Raw genomic sequence first — 22,160 nt, forward strand, 5'->3', positions numbered from 1 at the left:
GTTCAATGATACCAAGATCACATGACAGAAAAATATGTGAGGTAACATGTTACATGTAATGAAGTTAAATGTTAACTAATGGAGGGACTTCCCTGGTGGTCCAGTGGTTAAGACTCCGCACTTCCACTGCAGGGGGCGCGGGTTTGATCCCCGGTCAGGGAACTAAGATCCCACGTGCCGTGGTGCGGCCAGAAAAAAAAAAAGTTAACTAATGGAAAAAGTATGTTTTATAGGCTTTCAGATGAAATATATTTTATGAAAAATATGCAGGATACGCAAATGGTACAAGAAGAAGGATTTTCATTATAGTTGAAACAACAATAAACAAAAGTAGAGAAATCATGTAAGAAAAAACGTTTTTTTAAAAAAAAATAAAGCTCTAGAGATGTAACAGTTATAAAAGAAACTGGGTGGGTTAGAGGTGGGGCTTATGACCATGAGGCATAACTACTCACAGTAAGTCTTGCCATGTTCCCATGAGAACGCGGTGAGTTAGACCTCAGCTGCCCAACGCTGAGCTGTACGCCTCACACGCATCATTAATATGAAAAATTGTGAAAACTCCACATTCAGCCAAATCCCTCTGCTTTCCAAAAGGACGTGGGCGCCATTCAGTCTGTATTTCCAGTGATTTTTCATTTAGCTTCACAGCTTCTCTCAGCCCCGGCTCATTCCCCCCAAGCCTGGCCAGAGTCAAGGACCCCCAAGGGTCTGCAGGGAGTCGCCTGCAGCATAAAGGCTGCAGGAATATCAGATGGCGCTGCTCACAGGCAAGAAGACTCACGATCCAGAAGAAAGTGTCAGGATACCTCTCTGGCTGCCCCCGACACACTGTATTACTTCTCCCATTTTCCTCCATCTTACTGACTTTCAAACCATAGAGTGCTTGCATATTTTTCATTTTAAAGTGCCCAAAACTTAAACCAGAACCATTCAGAATGGCTACATATCAGTAATTAGGCAGACTGACCTTTGTTACCACAAGAAAAGAGCCCTCTTGGAACCTGAATTTTCCTTTTGATTCCCCACCGACCTCTCCCATAAGGTGTGCCCCACCTTAGCTGAGAGAAAAGCAAGAATATAATAAAGTGTTTCAGAGAACCTAGCTGGAAGTGGTCGATTTTCATGGTGCTGTTGTTGACAGGGCCAAAGATGGTGATCACGGAGACTTTCCTGGTGGCCATCTTGCAGAAACTTTCCAGATACTCATCTCGCTGCTGCACATACATATTGTTCTCGGCCTTGGGAGAGGTGATCAGCTGGAGGAGGGCGAAAGCAAGAAAATAGTAACTCACGGTGATAGTTTCACACAGAGGCAAAAGCCAAAGGGATGATTTGGAATAGAGGGTTGGTAGTGACTGACACCTAAACTAAGAAACTAGATTGTTTTGTTGAATAGATAGTATAATTAAGGCCAAAAGAGACCATTTGGAAAGGCCTTTTTTAAATGACTCCAGACAGCTTAGAGTTTTCTATTCCTTTCCACTATTGTTTGCCTTCATTACCAGTCTCCATGTGTCTTGGTTTCTCATTTGTGAACTCTTCACAGGAATGCTTCTTTCGCAAGGCTGATGTAAGCATTACATGATACTTGGCATGCAACAATTGTTCAATAAATGCTATCTCTCTTGTTTTCTTTTTTATTTATTTATTTTTTAAATGACTGTATTCTCTCTCTCTCTCTTTTTTTTTTTTTTTGCTGCACCACACACGGTATGTGGGATCTTAGTTCGCCAACCAGGGATTAAACCTGTGCCCACTGCAGTGGAAGCACAGAGTCCTAACCACTGGACCACCAGGGAATTCCTATTTCTTCCTTTATTTTGATCTTCCTTATCTTAATTGGCCGCTCAGACATTCATGAATTCAGTGGTTACTGCTATTATTTCATGTCTCACGGGGTTGAGTTTCATAGACAGGCCTTGGGCACTATGGAACATCCGACGGCTTAGAATTTTTATCAGGCAACCTTGCAGAGAATTGTTAGGACAGCCTTTTGGCCCAGTATTGTCACAGAATATAGTCATTGTCACACTGGGCCTGCATAGAGCTCGTGGTGGATGTCTGATGTTGGAGTCCTCAAACAGGATGGGTTTTACTCTTTCAGTTCAGCCTTCTCTCCAATTCAAAACTGGTATTTTTCACCTAGCCCCTTTGTCTCTCACACTCACTTTGAACCTCTGACTTTTTCTGGGGAAAGAGAAGATAGAGCAATAGAAAGAGATGCTTTAGTCACCAGCTATCTGGGAAAACATATATTTCATTATTTTGGATAAAATGAGGATACTCTTATTTTTTAGGGCTCCTCTTGAACCCTCTCCCTAAGAATGCCTCAGTGTTGTAATCGAGCCCGAAATAAAAGCCTTTTGACTCTGGTGATGATTTTTGCTGCCTTTTCCCGAGCTTTCTCCAATTTTACCAGGTTCTTCCTGAGCAGAAACCAGAACTGTGTACCACAATCCATGAGTGTGTGGGCATGTGCTGTTCACCCTGGAAGTGGAAGGACGTGAAGTTTTATGCCAATGATGACCAGGTCTTTGTTGACCTCTCTAACCCCAGCAGCTCACTAGGCAGATGTCTGCAGTAAACACTGTCTACTCACCCTCTGCAGGCTCCTCATTAGCTCAGAGGCCAGGACTGAACTGGCAGCAAAAGCGTGGAGTCCTAACCACTGGACCACCATCTCTACGGTTTCTTTCTTTCTTTTTTTTTTTTAATGAAAGTATGTGTGTGTTGGGAGGGGTGGGACACACTTTAACGGCTTTTTTTTTTTTTTGGTCTGTGTTGGGTCTTTATTGCGGTGCACGGGCTTCTCATTGCGGTGGCTTCTCCTGTTGTGGAGCACGGGCTCTAGGAGCACGGCCTCAGCAGTTGTGGCACACAGGCTCAGCAGCCGTGGTTCACGGGCTCCCGAGCGCAGGCTCAGTAGTTGTGGCACACGGGCTTAGTTGCTCCGCGGCACGTGGGATCCTCCCGGACCAGGGCTTGAACCCGTGTCCCCTGCATTGGCAGGCGGATTCTTAAACACCGCGCCACCAGGGAAGTCCCTATACGATTTCTTTCATTTGACCAATTTAAATTTGTCAACCACTTTTCTACTTATCCATCTAACCTTATAAAATATTTCTGAAGTCTGTGGCTATTAGCTCGGCATATTGCAGAGGGAAAGTCACCATGTTGTTAACCTCTTTATCGAATAGTTTATCAAAATGGTAATAAATCTGGTCCCAGCTCATCCTGCTGTTTATTTTGCTCTGTCAGAGACGTGCTTATTGCTGCCTGCAGGCTTTCCCTTCTAAGAATTCTCTGTGCTTGAGAAAATACTATCCCTCATGGAAATCAAAATGAGTTCAATAGCTTTTGAGTGGAACATTAACAAAGTTTTTCCGGAATGAAGTTTTGTTTTGTTTCGTTTTTCTCAGATTGTTATTTATCTTAAATAGACATGATTTCATCTATTTTTGATTTTGTGTTTATATACCTCTTCAGATGGACAGGGCGAGTAGGAAATGCTTGTTTTAGAAAAATAATTTCCCAAGAGGAAAATAATAAAATTTCCCCTTATTTATTCATTGATTCATACTTAGCCTTAAAAAAGATTTAAGGTGGCTATAAAAAGATATAGTGATGGTATTTTCACTTTGTTAGTTTTTTAATTAGCTACATGACATTTGAAAATAATTCTTTAGGTTTTCATGGTAGCCCATATCCAGGAGTTTTGTTTTTAGTTGGTGTGTTTTAGGTTTTTCTTTCTGGCTTTTTTTTGTTCACAGATACAGTATTTTAAAATAAATAAAATGAATGTTTAAGTGAGAACACAAAAGAGTAAAAAAACGAAGGTAAGATTTACTGGTAATGATTCTGCACTCCCTGTTCTAAAAGAAGGATAGGCCCATATTTAGAATATATGCTAGATGACTGATAATTACCTGCCTCTGTAACTTCAAATCCATACATAGACTCCATTCCATTCATGGACCCTTACAGTACATGGACAGACCATGATATGACAGGATTTTAAGAGTCCTCAAAGCCCCCTTTGGTCTTTTTCTCCCCCTTGTGCATAATTGAGAATTTCAGAGAATATGTAATCAAATAGAACCTCATTCTCCCCTGCCTGGCAGCTTCTCCCATGTATCTCTGAATACAGTAGCCTTAGGCCCTGGATACCCAGTGGGAACTGTACTTACATAAATAAAGGGCTCTGATGTTTACTTTCACCTCAGGCCCTTTGCCCAAGGAAGCCGTAACCCACCCGTGAGGTGACATTCATTTAGCATGACTCATTTCCTAGCTTCCAGCCCTTCACAACCTGGCCTCGGGCTTTCTCTAGCTAACTTTCCTCCTATTCCTCCCTTACGTGACCTCTTCACGCTGTAGCCAGACAGGCCTAAATTGTGAAATGAGAGGAATCTGTGCAGAGTGGCACAGAGGAAGGGTGATTGCAGTCAAAATTGGAAGGTCTGAATTTTAGCCCTAGTTCAACCCCTGGCTACTCTGTAACCTCAACAAGGCCACTTAACATTCTGAACCTTAGTTTTCTCATCTTTACTATGGAACATCTTCCCTACGAACTCATAAAGTAGTGAGAATCAAGCATATATATTAGTATATATATTATATATAATATATACACAGGCTGCGTGCACCAGAGCATCATAGATGTATGTTGCCTCTGAATAATTCACTCACATTCCTTCCTCTGCCTTCACCCATGTCACCCTTCTCACCCAGAAAGTCCTCCCCACCCTTCCACCTTATCAGAATCTGAGTCATTCTTCAAATGCAGCATCCTCCTTAAAGTGTCTTCTAGCCCACAATGCTTTCTCCTTTTAATTACTGTTCTTATTGTCTGCACGGCTCATCTGAAATTTATGTCTTTCCTTTTACCATTTTGTTTTATATTTATGTCATATCTCCCCAACCAGAGGATCTGTTCTTCAAGGCACTGAAGCCACAGCCCCACCACTGCCGTGCAGACAGTAGAAGCACAATTCTGGCCCACGTTCCTCAGGCTACACAGATCATTCCAGCCAGAGGAGTGGTTCCCTGGTTATGAAAGTCTAGATGCAGCCCATGAACCGTTGGTAAAGACACTCTCCCTTAACGTTCAATCTGCTCCTCGAGTTTGCAGCACAGAAAGTAAAAGAGGCTGATCATCTAAACGTATTTCAGCGACTCTTTCCCTGTGTGTTGACATCTACGTCCCATTCATTTTCTAGTGTGGCAGTACTTCGAACAGTGTTTAAAATGGTATCCAGTCCCCGCTTCCTAAAAAGAGCATTCTAGCACTTCTCAGTAAACATTATTGTCCAGCACTTGGCCTCTTTCCAGTTTGGTGGTGATAAATCAGGGCATGTAAAGTGAATTTAGAATTGTGTTGTTCTTTTTTATGTTTCTGTTCCAACTGGTGTGTTGGCACAAGCAGCCTCAGGGTATAATGAAGCCAGGTTGCATAAGTAAAGGGCACAAACAGGAATGTGAAGATGTCAGGGGGAAGATATTTTAAGTCTCAACTTATTCCAAATACTGTGTTAAGCTCAAAATACTAGGACAGGATTCTGAGAAATAGCATCCCAGCTGGTAGTCTGCCTTAGTAAACCGGAGCTTTATATCCTTTTCTAAAATTAAACCAAATAAGTAGATTGTTGTCCCAATATCCAAATTTCTGAGGTAAGGTTAAAAGTATTAATGTACTTGAATTACGGGAGATTCAGTCTCCAAAGAATGCTTAAACTTGAACTTGAATCTATGTACTGTGGCGTGATGAGCCCTCTTGCTCATTGACCAGTAGGTAGATCTCAGGGCACAACATGATGGCTTTTCAGCTACACTCCAGAGTCCAGTGTTTTAGTGATAAACAACGCATCTATATTCTCACTCTTGTCATCCCCAAACCAACACCAACCAGTCTGAGGGGTTAGGTTAACTGGAATTCAATCTATTGTTCTCCACTGACTGTGCGGAAAGCCGGTGAGTTGAGGTGCAAAGAACTAGCTGGGTATTAAAGACAGAAACTCTACATTGGTGCTCAACACAAAATGTTGACAATTGGTGTACCTCACCCTTTATATGAGTAATTCAAGGTTGAAAATGAATTTTAAAACATCTGTATTACTAACAAACAGGTTCATTTCTCAGTTTCCCCTTCTCTTTATGGCATATGCCCATGATAAGCTCACACCCATGGGAAGGCAGAACGGGGAAGTGGTTTGACCCTCAGTTTTAAAAATCAAACAGACCCCAGTTCTAATTCTGCCTTTGTCACGTATTAGCTATACACCTCGGGAAACTTCTCAACTTGTCTAAGTTTCTGTTGCCTCCTCTGTAAATGGAGTTGATGAGTCCTTCCTCATGGGACTGTTGTGAAAATTAATCCACAGTCTCAGCAAAGCACCTTGCAGGATGCACCCCTTTCAGTTGACAGGCTGAGAGGCAGAGGGTTTGGAGGCTTGACCTCTGGCCTAAGAATAGGACACCTGGCTCTGCCTGCAGCTCCTTTTGAAGACCATTAGGAGGCTGTTCACCTGACCATAACCTATACCATCTCTGCCAGTGTCTCTCTAAGTAGTTAAGTAGCAGTTATGTGATGTTTTCACATCTAAAGAATGCTATAAATAAATGCAAAGCAGTAGGTTAACTGTAGTTTGGCACCAAGTTACTGAGAATCTGGGAAGGTGAGCTAAAAGGCCAGCACAATTTCTTGGAATGCAAACCTCATTTCAGTTTGAGCACACGGGTTAGGCTGAGGCCAGTTGGAGGGCTATGTTGTCAGCTGTACTTTAACAGCTTGGAGGCTGCTGAGCCTTAATGAATATTAATTGAATCACTGAAACTTCCTGAATAACGTCAGCCATGCTTGACGGGGAAAAATGAATGGAAAAAAGATAAATGGCACCAGCAAAACCTTTCACCCAGAGACCCTGGTCTCCCCTCTGTCTGGTGAAAAAGACACTTTTCTCTCCATCTTTTGACTTTATGTTGTGTTTATTTCATCAAGTCTTGTCTAATCCATTCTTATTTTAGACATCCTTACTCTTCAGGGAACACAGTTCCGATATGATCATCAGCTGAGCTCACATGGGACTGAAATGCGAGACTGAAATGCCTCCTGTTGGTATTTTCTTTCTAATAACAATCCCGGTTCTCTGTCCAACCCCAAAGAGCAACGCTGCCATGAGCAATCCCAAATGGTTTCTGTTTTGCCTCACATGACATCAGCAGAACCTGTCGTTTGAGTTTCATTTGCTAGAAATTTATGATCAGGGACACTGTTAAAAGCAGAAAAGACCCAGCTGGGCTTTCAAATCCCTGACTAAGGGAGTGGAGAGAAAGAGAGAGAAATGAAAGGCATGACTAATATCAGGGATATAGTATGAAAACCCCTTTCTTCTGACTCACAAGCTAGGGGCGGTGGAAGTATTTGCCAGATGGGTGCACAATTACAATCCTGACATTTTACCCATGATTATTTCCCCCCTGGTTAAAACCTGACCATGAGGAACACTATGTCTGCCCTGCTGGCCAAATGGCCAGGGTTGGGTGATATGCTTTAGTAGGCTGGACAAAGTCCCAGGTACTCAGGAAGAGAGCAATAGAGCACACTACTAATGCTTTCCCATACCCCAAAGAGAGCACTTTGCCCCCGGAGTTTCTGTACTAGGTAGAATTCTACTCTGAAATCAGTGATTCTTCTGGTTCTGACTGGAAACCTGTGTACTCTGGGAATAACCAAGCAGCTGTTAAACTACTCTAACAGTCAGCCTATCCTCTGCTAACCTAAGTTTATATAGTTACTTTAAGGCTCTGGTGAAAAACGAGGTAACAACATACAAAAAATATATAAAAAGACACACACATCACACACACACACATCACACACACACACATGAACCTGTAGAATCAACCAAAACTTAGGCTTTGTTCTAATACATATATACACACATTATGGATGAAATAGCTAAGAGAATCTGGGGATATGCCCCACCCATGATAAATATCACAAGGGACTCTGCTCTGAATAACATTTCAAATGCACATTTAACTTTTTGAAACCACTAAAGATACATGGACACCACAGTCACTTTGCTCAGATCATTAATCCAAATTTAGTTGGAAAAACTAAAAGACCCTCTAAAAGATGCCATCTCTTTTGGTGGCAGGAATGCAGGGCATGGAGTCACCTTGTGTCTTCAGCAGGATAGATGCTGTCCTCAATGGCATGGGACAGCTCCCTTCCACCCAGCTAGCTGAGAGAATTATTCCTGACTCAGGTTACCCAACATCAACTTGCTGATCTTTTTCTCTGAATTAACTGCATTATGCCCTTTTCCTCCTAGACAGCCTGGAGTAAAATGTAGCATTAAGAAGCTAGGGGCAAAATCTTGGAAGGGCACTAAAATAGGGGCAAGGAGACATTGAGAGAAGAGGAGCCATTCTCTACACTGATGAGAATTGCCTGTACGTTTAAGATGGTGTTTATTCCTGTCCAAAGCCCTCTTGGGTCTGACTAGGTTCTGGTATCATTCTTTGGACGGTGGCAAAGCAGTGGGGGAGGCAGCCTTTAGGGGAGAAGATTTTAGCCAGCTGGTTTTAAAAGTATATTCGTGAGGGCAGACCAACAAGGACCCTTCCCCACTCCCGTCATACCCACTCCCCACCCAGGCTGCCCTACTTTCCCCTTTGAGTCTTCCAGTTGCTGATATATACCTAATTAGGGGGGAAAGGAGGACACCTGCCATTTACCCATACACATGCTTCTAGTTTTTAAGCTCATGCAGAGAGAAACGCTTTTCCTAAATTGTGACCACGGCCAGTGCATTCCACTTTAGGTAGTCTTTTATTCTTCGCACTTGGCAAAAGGGAGCGGTATCCTCCTGTGTATCTTTCCACTGTCCTGTGGAAGAGAGCAGTAAAGTGGAGATGGGTCTGATGGGTTTGGAAGAAGCTGAGTACAGGTGCTTCCCTGGGCTCATGGCTAAGATCCCCCACTGATTCTGTACTTAGGGCCGTGGGTCTGTGTGGAGAGAGGTTCATAGAATATCTTAATCAAAAGGAACCACTGGCCTGGCTGGCTCTCCTTGACAAACCTCATGATCTTCCTGACATAGCACCTGTTCAGCCACAGGCTGCCATCCAACAATGTGATTTTAGAAAACTAACACACCAAGCCCTAACACTGCCTCGGCCCACAGAACAATGCCAAGGAGAAGATTACTTACAAGGAGCCTTCGTTTGCCTTCCAAGGGCCCCAGCAGGTCGGTCACCGACTTCCTGGGACTCTGAGTGAAGTGTTTTGTGGGTTTCAGGTGCCCGTCCTGCTCCGTTCTCCCCGCCTTTTTCTTCTTGTTCTTCTCTTTCTCCTGCCTGCTCTTTTTCTCAGCCTTGTCCTTCTTCACTTGCTTTTCACTCTTGAGTAACTTGTCTGCTTTCTCACTCTTCACCCTCTTTTTCTTCTCCTTCTCGGGCTTCTCAAGCTTTTCGTGCTTTTTAGACTCCTTCGCTTTTTTGGGGGCAATATTCCCCACCTGCAGCTCCTCCTCCAGCTGAGAGGCGGTCGGCCGGCTGAGGTCATACTTACCCTCGTACTCATTGCTAAGGATTTTGTCCCGGGCTTTCTTTTGGGGAGGTTTCCCCTTCGCTGGCTTGTGAGGACCCGGCCCCACATTTGGGTCCCGGGGGCCGTGCTCCCACCTGTCTGTGCGGTTGTCCTGGAAACGGCCGGCGCCAGCCCTGGTGCGGGGCTCGGAGACTGTGGTGGGAGGGGCAGCCGTGAAGCGCTCGAAGCTGGTGGCCTTGCTGGGCCTCCGGGCGGTCTGCGGCCTCTCCCTGGGCTGCTCCTTCCTGGGTGGAGGGTAGAGGTTCTTGGAGGCCACGGGCCCCCTGGCAGTGGCCACCTCGGCTGTTGCAGATGCCCTGTGAGGCTCCGAGGAAGGGTGCACCCGGGGGGTCCAGGGCCTCTGGGTGGTCGGAAAGCCCATGGGGGTTGTAGGTTTTGCAGTTACCGTCACCACCGGAGAGGTGGCCCGAGTCACTGCTGTGGCTGCAGCAGGAGGCAGGGTGGTGGCCCGTGGGGTTGTGGGCGGTGGAGGAGGGGCCCCCGCAGCGGTGGCCGGTTTTCTCATCACCTTCAGCCGACTCTCTCTGGTTGGCAGCACTTGTGCTCTCCTCTGCTCCCCTTTCCTCTTCTCACTGCTCAGGCCTGGCCTTCCTGCCTCTCCACCATCGTTCCCCTCCTCCACCACCTGGCCCTCTACCCCGGAGGCCTTACATTTTTGCACAAAACCCTTCTGCCTGATCTTCTCTATCCTGCGGATGGGGCCCTGGTCGATGATCTCATACATGGCCTCCAGCCTGACCGGATAAGGGTAGCGCTCCTCCACCTGCAGCGTCTTCTTCAACAGCACCATGCCAAACTTGCCCTTCTCCAGCTTCAAGAAGCTCATGAGCTTTGGGATGAGGCTGGGGTCCAGGGGCTGCTCCAGGACCCGGCCCTCAGCGGTGATCCTCCGCACCTTGCCTCCTTCCTCGCCTGCCTGGTGGAAAAGCACGATCTGCTGGATGTGCCTTTCCGCCAGCTCACAATACACGTCGTCCTTCAGCAGGCTCATCATGAGCCGGTAGTAGCCTTCCGAGGCGTGGGGGGCCGAGATGACCCACACCCTATTCTTCCCTGCAAAGCTGGCAAGGATGTTGGGAGAGCTGGAGCCAGACGGGAAGCGCAACATTCTTGACCGAGCTGAAGACCCCTCGTCTCGGACCATCTCACGGGGAGAGCTCCGGGCTGCTGGTCTCCGCTCAGTTCTCACTGGGGCCCCGTGGATACCCAGGGAGGCTGACGGTGCCGTGGCATGAGCCACTCTCAACACTGGTACGCTCCTCCTTCTTTGGAGAGGCTGGAGGTTTGCTTCTTCCGGAGTGGTTCTCTCAATTCCCTGAGACCTCCCCGTGTGCCTCAGTAACCGAGCTGGCCTTCTGTTGACGGGGGAAACCGGAGGCGCTTTCTGCCCTCCGTGGCTCCCTCTATTCATGGCATGCACGTGGGGTTCTGATCCGCACACCAGCCACAATGCCAGTAGCATGGTAAAACTGGGTCCCATTCTCCATGTCATTGTGCAATCCACTTTGGGGAGGCAGCAGGGTCAAAAGACAGAAAGTGGAGGGCAGAGTAAAAAAAGAAAGAAAGAAAATCATTTAATTGCAAACAGAGCTGGGCATTATCTCTTTCTCTATCTTGGCCAAGGGGAGGGGAAGGGGTGGTTAGAGAAGAAGAAGGAGGGAGGTCAGGGAACGGAAAGTCGGATGAGATCCTGTTGCGTTTAAGTCCCTGTAATTTGTCAGTGCTTAGCAGAGACAGTTATATTAAGCAGGAAACCCATTCAGCATGCTTGCACTGTTTCAACTGACTGTCTGATGCTCCAGAGAAAATGCACACTGAGCATATTAATTATGACAACATTCCCATTTCATTTCTTCAAATAAGCGACAAAGAAACAAACAAACACAGCAAAGACAGGCAGGATTACACACTTACATGGTGGCTCATGGAGATGGAATGCAGAGGCTTTAAAAAGCAGTCTGAAGTGTGCTCCCAGGACAGTTCCTAGATGAAATACTTTTCCTCCCAACTCTCTTTCTCCTTTGCGAGGCTGTCCGATACAAAGGGGTGTACTGCAGCTCCAGCTCCCAAAGCCACACGCAGACCACCGCCTGTCTGGACCTGAAGGCTGAGCTTTCTTCTTTTCTTTCTGGCTGTGCCTTTTTACCTTCTTGACAAGTAGAATGAGGTGAAAGGAGCTGTCCTTTTAAGTCTTTGCATCTCCATTTGTCTGCAGCTTCTTTCTGCTCGGACTCGTGTGTCTGTGTGTGCCAATGCCCCCGGCCGACGGTACTGGACGCCCCTTAAAGTGGAGCCCCAGCTATTTCTGAATCTCGCTCTTTCTCTTTTTCGAGTTCCAGGATCCTTCTTATCACCCTTTCCCCCACAGTCTGGCTTAGTCCCTTTGTTTCCGAGCGTAAAAGCACTGGGATTAATATAGTTTCCAGGCTGAGGGAAAACACAGGAATGTGATGTTGAAAAAGGACTTTTTTCTTTTCCTTACGCTTCTCTCCTCCCTTTATTTCTTCCCACCTTTTTCTCTCCTCTTTTCCTTCTCCTTTTTCTTCTTCCTCTTGCCTGGATACAGTCCCAGCAATGCCAGGACAACCCCAGTTTTGATCCAAACCAAACTCAAACAACAGCAGCCACTGGAAATCAAGGAAACTTCACTAAGAATTTAACAGATCAGCAAAACACCACCTCCTTCCCATTTCAGCATGGTGAGCCTGAACCTGGACTGGGGGACAGAGAGGGGCTGTACTTTGGGGTCGGGTGGCGGGGCGGTGGCGGGGGGGTTTGAAACACTGCACATCATCATAAATCACTTTAGAACAGGATGGCTGAGGACTTAACCCCTTCCCCACTGAGTCATCAGGGCACTATCCCTTCCTGTCTGTACACAGACTGCACTTCGGAAAGCGAAAATTCTCAGATTTCTACATCTGACTGCTTGGTTTTCCTAGAGACAGATACTCATTTGCGTCAGGATGATTGTCTGTACATACACAGACAGTATGTATATTTATAGTTCCATGCGTGTATTTTTATCTCTTTCTCCCTGCTTCATGCATTTCGTTTGAGGTTGGAAAAGCCCATGGAAAACATGGCTGGGTTGTTTTTATTTTATGCTAACTGGGGATCATATTACTGTGTTCTTGTTCCTAGTTTCTCCTTGGCATGAAAGGAAGCTGGTAAAAGGTTAGAAATGCAGGCAATGGCTGCTGTTCCCCTGAGATTGTGGGCAGCCATTACACAGGGAAAGGCCATTATGACCTCCAATTCTGGACTCTGGCTAGAGATGGTAGGCTAAGAGCTTCCTCAGAGGGCACGAGTGTATGTGCATGAGTGTGTGTGTGTGTGTGTGTGTGTGTATGTGTGTTGCACTGTCTTGCTCTCTGGAGGCTTCAGGTGTCCAGAGGGCTTTAGGCAATCCTTTGAAATAGCCATATCGGGTTTCCAAAGGAGATACTGAGGCAGCTCTGTGCAGCCACCGCCTGGATCTACCATGAGGATTCAGCTTTCAGTGGGGAAGGAAGATGCCTTGGGTTATACAGATATTTCTTCCAGCCTCTCCAAGTGCATTCAGTCAGCATCAACTGCCACGGACAGTGGTGAGCCAGGGTTTTCAGGAGGTTCCTTGAAAGCTAGGCCATGTTAATGGCTACCCTCTCTGAATAAAACCTGGTCCCTGATTGCTCCCTTTGATCAGCCCCATCTCCGACTGGTCATTGACTTTTCCTTCACATAAGCTCCCAGCACTGAATTGAAGATCTGTAGAGGGCTGAGTGTCAGGCTCTCAGTGCACAGCCTGAAGACCAAGGGGTGCCAAGAAGGAAGGCCCTCCTGTGGAGCCTTCTCAGATACTTGTGAGTCCAGAACAAAGGTGGGCTTCAGGCAGAGACCTTCTGTCTGTCTCCTGGAGGCAGAGATTTCCCCTTTCATGGGATTCACCTGTTAAGTTGATCAAATGCCTTGTGCTGAGTTGGACAGTCCTAGATGTGATTTCCTTTCTCATACCATAATGTGTTCCACACAATCCCTTACTAGGTCTCCCCGCTTCTTTCTTTTCTCCTCCTTTTGTCTTCTCCCTGCTGACAACAACTCCTATTCACTGAGCATTTTCACATGAGGCTCTGGTCTTGGCACTGTCATATATTCTTTTATCTAACCCTCAGAGCCTCCCTAACAGATAGGTGGGATCATCCCCATTTTACGGATGGACAACCTGAGACTGAGTGAGTTTAAGTAACTGCCTACTGTCACACAAATACTAAGAGGTGGCCCTGAAATTTGAACCCAGGTGTAGAACTGTCTACAAAGCATTATGTTATCCTGCCTCTCCCTTTCACTTCCCATGCCCTCTCTTTTTTCTCTTCCTTCAATTTCTTTTTGTGTTCCCCATATTCATAGAAGAGTCTCATTTATTTGCTCAGTCAGAGCACTTACACTTTTAGAGTCCTACTTTCTGGAATAATTGTGTAGCAGTACTTTTTGCCTTTCTTAATAGATCCTTAAACTCTTTTATCCTTTTTCTTGATTGTCCCATGGCTTCCACCAACCTCCCAACGAAGTGCACAACAGTTGTCACCTATGCACTGGTAAAGTTGAAATAAAGCCACTTTAGCGACCTGGATTTGACCCCGAGGGGAAGCCAGCCCAACCCTGAGCTGGGTCTTCTGGGGTACTTAGGCTTTCTTCCCTTCTGTGAGCTTCAGCCACTAGATGGCGCGCTAAACACATACGCGGGAGAGGACCTAATACCTCCACCTCAGTGTCTCCACAAAGCTCCCACACGCCCCGCAGACACACTGGCAGCGTGCGACTTCTCGTGCCTGCTCAGGATTTTTCAACCTCAACACCCAAAGCCTTCCCTGGGACCTCAGAAAAGCCTCCCAGGGAAGTCCAGGGAGCACATGCCTGATAAGGGCCTAGGAAGCAAGTTAGCATGCATCCCTTTCTGAAAAAGCCCATAATGATGTAGGATTTGCAGTGACTCTCAATTTCTAGTCCATGATTTAAGAGCCCTGTTTTTAAACGTCTCCCACCTAGATCTTTCCCTTTTTTCTGTAACCTAAGAAAGAAACATTAACTAATTGCAGAGAAGAGAGAGAAAGAAAGGAGAGAGATTTTAGAGAGGGGGGGATTGATGATGAGTGAGAGAAAGGTAAAAAGAATAAAATTCAAAACTAGATTTTAGAAATGCTAATTCAGGGATTCACTGACAAGACACTGCCTTGACATTAGTCACATAGTAATTTGGAGGGAGAGAAGGAAAGAATGTGCAAAACAGATTTGCTTTAGAGACACTGGGATGGAGGTGATTATTTGATGAAAATGAGAGTAAATGTAAGGAGACATCCAGAAGCTGGTGTGCTAACTGATCAGAACCACGCTGACCTAAGGCTGCAGCGACCTGAGACCAAGACTCAGGAAAATATCCTGTCCCAGGCACCCTAGAGGAACTATGGGTTCTGTCATAGTTGGTCCCCTACACAGAGTAACCCTCGGTGGATCTTACCGACTCGATTCAAAACATTGTTCTATTGCCCGAAAAAATCATTTGCTTAAGAGGAAACCAGAAAAAAACTAAAGAGGAAAAAAGTGCAAGCTCTTCAGTGTGGTCTTGAAGGGAAACCACCTCTCCCACTCTGTGATAACCTGTACCCCCAGCAGGAAGAATAGCAGATCCATTTTTTCACATCTTTGTGGCAGAGACACAAACAGTGTTCACATCGGGGATAATGCTACGTGGTTTTCCTTTCCATCTGCAGACTGTAATCAGTGTTCAGTCTTCAGCCACATTTATGTCATTCAGAATGAAAATGAACTCTTCTCTTTCTCAGCATTCACAGTGTAGGACAAACTGAAGAAATGAACAGCAAAGTCAAGGGGAAAGCCCACAGTGACCATGAACTCGGGATGCTGCTGCTGTGGCTGCCCAGAGAAATGCTGAGAAAGGGTAATCCCCAAAAAGAAACACTCTGAAATTGTCTCTGAAATGTCAACAAGCTTGCAGGTTTAATCTGAAGTTGAGGTATGTGTGTACGTTTTTAAAAAAATAAATAAAAATAGAAGTTACCTGATACATAGTGGCCAAAAGTATTGGGAAGAACAGTTTTAATATTCTTTTTTTATTCGTTTAGTTTTGATTACTTCAGAGGTTTTTTTGGGTGGGAGGGACCTTGAAGGCGTTTTTTTCCAGATGGAAAGTTGTTTAATTAAGAAAATGTTGAAGTCCTAATTAGAGCAAATTGAAGTTTTTTTGCCATAACAGAGATTAAGGAACTATGTGAATGACTTAACGGCTCATTTTAAATCTTTAACATTTAAATTTTAAGTCTTTAACCCCTCAATTTGCTGCTTGAAGGGTTAGTTGTGAATTGGGAGGGGGTGACCTGTACTGAGTTCAAAGTCAGCTCTTAGCCATTTAATGCATATAAAAGTTTATATCAATCAGGTTTCAAGGGGAAAATTCTGAATATGTTGCTCTCCATGCCCTTAGGTATAACCAAGTAGAAAGCAATGATCCAATTTCTTTCTCCCAAATGTTTGCAAGGGTGCAGACTTCATACCAGGAATGGTAGGGAATGAGGTAGTCTCTTCCCCTCAGAAGCTCACAGCCCACTGGATAAGATAAACAAATATTAGTCAATTATACTCTCTGCAGCAGTACTGACAACTTTCTCTTCATGTAAAAATTCAGTGCATGACTATGGCTCCACTCCTGTTGGAGATTTTGCCTCTTTGATTCCTGGAGCAGGCTTTACCATGAAAGAGGCTTCCCATGGCAGCTCCTGAGTGGCACCCGGAAAACTTGCTTGGTATATTCCATTGGCTCTAACGTCCACTAGGGTCCACAAGAGTCCAAGATACTCTGCCTGGCAGGATGTGCTAGATTGCCTGACAGGCCTTTCATCCTCATTTTCCCAGTTCCCATCTTGGCTCTGTATCCTGCATTTGTCCTGCTAGGATTGCCCTGTCCTTGACTTGTTTCTCTGTACTGACCCCGCACTTCAGGTTTTGATCACATCACTCAGGACATCACCTTATTTACATGAGGAGGGGTTAGCCATAAGGATGGTAATTCATTCATTCAACAAATATTTATTCAATGCCAGGCATTGTTCTAGTCACTAGGGATATAACAATGAACACTCCCTGATCTCATGGAGCTTCTGTGCCAGTAATCAGAAACAGACTATAAGAATATGAACAAATAAATAGACCTAGACCTAGATATGTGCTTGGAAGAGATTTTTAAAAGGGAAGGGAGTATAAGGTGATGAAAGGAAGGAGGCCATATTAGATAAGGGTCAAGGATAATGATTCTAAGTGAAGCTAGGGGAGCAAGTCACTCAAGTATCTGGGGGAGGGAAAGAACAGTCTAAGTAAGAGGGAACAGCAAGCACATAGGCATTGAAGCAGGGACTATATCACAAATGTGTCTCAGAGGAGCGATGTTGAAAGACTTTAAGTGAGGATGTGTCAGAACCTGATACATGGTGAGGGCTTTTTTTTTTCCATTTTAAAAATTTATTTATTTATTTATTTATTAGAAGTATAATTGATTAACAACTGTCATGTTAGTTTCAGGTGTACAGCACAGCGATTCAGATTCTTTTTCAGATTCTTTTCCCTTATAGGTTATTACAAAATATTGAGTAGAGTTTCCAAAAACCTGATACATGGTTTGAAATGGGTGCTACATGGAGAACGGGGTATGGGGGCAAGAATGGCAGCAGGAAGACCAGTGAGGAAGCTATTGTACTAGTGTAAGCGAAAGGTCGGGGGGTAGACTGAATTGGGGTGCCAGGGGCCGTGAAGGTGCAGAAAAGTCAGCCTCTTTGGTATATGTTTTGGAGATAGAGCCAACAAGGGTAGTTTGGGGCAGAAACAATCAAATTTTTTTTTTAATTCCCATTTAACACTCTGGTACAAAGTTTGAGTAGGCTGTTGGTACATGAGTCTAAACTTCAAAGAGGACTGAACAGGGATTATACATTTGGAAAGTTATTTAAAGTATGAGGCTGGGAGAAATCACTTAAGGAGCAAGTATAGGTGGAGTTGAAGAGCTCTGTGGCCTGGCATACAATATTCAGAAGATGAGAAGAGGATAAGGGACAGGGAAGTGGGGCAGCTCATGGTGGGAGAAAAGCAGGAGCTCATGGTGGTTTATTCTCACTCACAACTTGAACCATATGTTACCTCTGGCCCTTTCTCCACAAGTCCTTCCTACATGTGTCCACATTCAGTTCATTCTGCAATGTGCAGGCCCTGTAGCTATCTTCTCCACGGGGTTTTTCCAGAAACTCCAATATGAGTCACTTTCCTTTCTCTGAGAAGGTATTCTGTACAGCATCACTCTTCTGGTCTTTTTTGTACTTCATATATGGGTTCTTTCCTTCCAAGCAGATCTTTAAGCTTCTGAGAACATGGAATAGCCTTACATTTATTTTGCATCCTTCACAGCGCCCTGCATATAGTTAAGGCGCAAAAATTTACAGTTAAAAGGAGCAATGGCAAAACCCCAGAACACAACCCAACTACAACATATCACTTTAAAGAAGGAAAGAAAAGAAAAAAAAAACCACACTTAATGAACCAGAGGGTCTCTTTATCTCTATTTATTAAATAATAATAGTAGAAACAAAAGACATAGCACTATAAACCAACAAAATTAAACCTTATACTTGCATTGAATTGTGGAATTGTGACATTGAGGCAAAACATTTTATGTAAAGTAATATAAATCTTCATTTTATTCATTCATTTATTCAAAAACTATTTATAGAGCACTTTTTATGTGTTGGACAGTATTCCAGTGTTGGGAATACAGCAACAGACAAAAATCGCTCCTTGCATGGAATTCACATTCTGTTAGTGAGAGATAAGCACTCTAAAGAAAAACGATGAAGGGAAAAGTAATAGTGAATGAAGAAAGGTACCATTTAAGATGGGGTGATCAGACATGATCGGGGCTAGCCTCATCAAAGTGGTTATATGCTGCATGTCAAGGAATCTTTGGCATATCTTCACCTTTGTCAACTCTTCAATCTTTGATTTTGGAGTTGAGTATTAGTCATAGTCTGAAGGAGCTAAGTCTATTGAATGAGGTAGATGATCAAACTGCATAATTCTGGTTGGGGTCAAAATAATAAATGACTATAAAGTAATAAGTTTCCTGCATGGTTCATTAACTGGTTTTGGAGGAAAAAGCTCTGAGTGTCTGACATAGATTAAGTACTTACGTGTTTCAATGAATGAATAATTGGACCATCACTATCTACAGTCTCCTAAGATGACTGCTTTGAAGTCAACGATATTAATTTGAACTCTGCTGTTTAAAAAAAAAAAAAAAGCCACATTCATTTGTAATCACATCTCAAAAATCTCTGTTAAAAAATGATATTGTTCTAACTTAAATGCTTTTAACCAAAGTCTGTTGCAAAAACTCCAGAATGAAGGTCAAATACAATGTGGTCTTCAAAGCAAGTTAAAAAGTTCAAAGTCGAATGTGTTCTGAATATGTTAACAGGTAACATTCCAAAGTTTCAAATAATATTCTTATTTACAAGTTAAGTATGGGAAATAAAAACATGTGGTCCCTTTACAAATAATTTGTGATGGTGGATTTTGGCAGAAACCTTGGCATTAACTATTGAGAAAACTCAGTCAGTACAAATAAATGTTAGTAACTGCATCAAAATGAGAGGAACAGCTTAGATTGAAAAAAAATTCCTGATTAGAGAACAGTTTCCATGTTTGGAGATTTCACTCATTCATTGGATAGGATTTGTTTTGCCTCTGAGAAAGCAGCACAAAATTTGCAGCCAAACAAACCTTAGACTGGAATCCCAGTTTCACTGTTTACTAGTTGTGTGACGTGGGCAAAGTGTCAACCTCCCTGAACTTCAGTTTCTTCATCTATAAAAATGTGAATGGTTATTTTTTATATAAATAATAGGATTCAATTTTTTTTCTAAAGATGATTTTATTACAGTGTTTCATGGTTCAAATAACAGCAAATTTGCGGCTAACTGCTGTAAATGACAGGAAATTAGTCAGCTCACACAAATAAAACATCCTGAAGTGTGGCAAGCTTTTGGGTTGATTTGCTTCAAAAGTTCTCAGTCTTGTTTGTTTGTTTATTGTGGTAAAATATACACAACTCTTACCATTTCAATGATTTTTAAGTGTAGAGTTCAGTGGCATTAAGTACACTCACATTGTTGTGCAACCATCACCACTGTCCATCTCCATAACTTTTTCATCTTCCCAAACTGAAATTCTGTGCCTATTAAACAATAACTGCTTGTTCCCCCCTTTCCTCAGTCCCAGGTAACCTCTATTCTACTTTCTGTCTCTATGACTGAGAACGGCTATTTTTAATGTATGAAATGTGCCTAATACTCAGCTTAATGGTGGGGGAAATGGTATCCACACAAGAGCAGTCATAAATTCAGACTTCTAGCCTAAGGCAAAAGGCAAATGAGGCAACATGGGAAGGAGCTAAAGGATCAGACAGAGGTGCTAAGCATCAAACACAAAGAGGAATGACTAAGCATTGGAAGGAGACTCACCTATTATGTATTTTGTGCCAATCTGTCATGAAATCAGAAGCCAGAGCAGTGTTTACACTTTGTGTCTTCTGTTGGCTCTCACTTCTAAGGCTGTAATAGTCTTCCAACTGGTCTTCTGGCCACCAGACTCATCCTTTCCAATCCATCCTCCAAATGATTGTCACTATAATTTTCTTCAAACGTCAACGTTTCATTCCTGCTGCAAATTCCTCAACAGTGAGCAGAGAACTTCAGAGAGAAAGCTCAAGGCTCCCCTGGCCTAGAAGTGACATGGGAAAGTAGGCACTGATGCTAGCAGTAACGATGGAAAACTGGTGGTGGTGTGAAGCTGGATCAAGTTGAAAGGAGGAATGAGCCTTTATGCCTGCAATGTAATACCCGAGTGGAGCTTGGCACCCTGAGATTTCCTCCTGCAAAGAAGGTTTTGAACTTTAACCAACAGATGAATATGGTGTAGAAGATGCCTTGAGGAGCAAGAGAAATGCATGGCCTCAGGCCATGGTCTTCAGGAAAAAACCACTTGCTACTTTGAGTGTGAGTGGTACAGAATTTACTGGAACTATGAAACCCCTTAGAGACACATCTCACAGGGTAAATTGAATAGAGAACACCACCATATATGAAGGGAAAGCAGAGCCCCAGAGCCTCTGTTTCCAATTAAAGAGCAGCTCAACTGCATGATTTGGAAATTGAAGAGCACTGATTCCATTAATTATGGGTCTTAACGACTTGGCTATAAGAAAGTTTGCCTGAGTGTAAACCTGGAATAAGATGGAAATAATTTATTTTCACCACAGTAGACCTCAATTAACCTAGTTATATTTAAAACTTCGAAAAAGGCAGGAAGAAGACTGTGATTTTAATTTTATTTTTATAAACAAAATAATTTATGTTATTTTTAAAAGATTGTGACTATTTTTTTAATTTATTTTTTTGACTTTTATTTTTAATTTAATGTCTCAAAATAGATGGACATTATAACATGACATATGTACACTATTCATGGTGAGCTAGTCTGTCTAAATTATCAAGATTTCTGTATAAGTGATTATAAATAGAAATATAGCATCAAACAATATTTTAAACCCAGACGTTATTTTTAAGAGGTGTTTTTTGAAAAACAACTATTTTATTATGTGTAAATGAGTAATATTCACCCAGTTTATTGAAGTGACACAAGTACTTAGCGAGAGATTTGAAACTATCTGTTTCACAGATATTCAGAGCATGACAATCTGACTGATGCTTAAAAGAACCAATTTCTTTCCTGTGTTTTCAACTGCAGTAGAGCCAGTTAAATGTTCATCCAACTTTTCAAACTCAATTTATCTCAGTGGAAAAAATAACCCAATTGATTTTTTGTTCCTCCCTTTCCCCACTGTGTTTTTCCAGCATCCTGATAGCTGTACTTTCATATGCCCAAATACTAGATAACATTTCAGCTTGCTAGAAGGAAAAGGTTATAAATATCAGAGCTGTTCAAAGATGAAGAGAGATGTATGCAGAAGCAGTAAGCTCCCTGTTGGAGGTGTTAAAATAGGGGCTCCTTAGCAGAGAATTTAAGTATTAGGTGAGTGGCTAACTCAGGTGAAAGTTTAGCCTTAAAGACTGTAGGAGGCTACGGTTACTATGATTACTATGTATGAACTGATGAATTTCCCTGGCTTCTTTCTGAGAAAAATTTACTTGAAATGTTTGTTATCAGAGTTTGCCTCTAAAGGCACAAGGTAGAGAAACAAGTGTCATCATAACACAGAAATATTTACTAGTGCGCTGTTCACTTACAAAGTTAGTTCCCAAACATTTTTCTCCATATAACAACTTTGCCCATCAATTAGCACCTTTATCTAATAAGAAGTGATAAAGAACTGCTGAAATTACATGCAGAGATATTAACAAATAGATCTGGCAGAAGAGAAAATCAACAAGAATGGGAAAAAAATGGTACCTCAAGGGAAAATTATTTGGATATCAACAGATTA

At 43.3% G+C, this 22,160-nt stretch overlaps 1 protein-coding gene across 1 annotated transcript in view; it reads right to left on the minus strand.

The window, feature by feature from the left end:
- Positions 1 to 11,801, minus strand: part of CCDC80 (coiled-coil domain containing 80) — a 40,904-nt gene extending 29,103 nt beyond the window's left edge. The window contains exons 1-3 of the mRNA XM_061194171.1: positions 11,534 to 11,801; positions 9,222 to 11,122; positions 1,103 to 1,259 (exon numbers count right to left, since the gene is read on the minus strand). Coding sequence (XP_061050154.1) covers positions 1,103 to 1,259; positions 9,222 to 11,111 — 2,047 coding nt within the window. The 5' untranslated portion in view covers positions 11,112 to 11,122; positions 11,534 to 11,801. The remainder of the gene's footprint in view (positions 1 to 1,102; positions 1,260 to 9,221; positions 11,123 to 11,533) is intronic.
- Positions 11,802 to 22,160: the final 10,359 nt, after the last annotated feature.

This window comes from Eubalaena glacialis, chromosome 6 (genome assembly GCF_028564815.1).
Source record: "Eubalaena glacialis isolate mEubGla1 chromosome 6, mEubGla1.1.hap2.+ XY, whole genome shotgun sequence".
Classification (NCBI taxonomy): Eukaryota; Metazoa; Chordata; class Mammalia; order Artiodactyla; family Balaenidae; genus Eubalaena; species Eubalaena glacialis.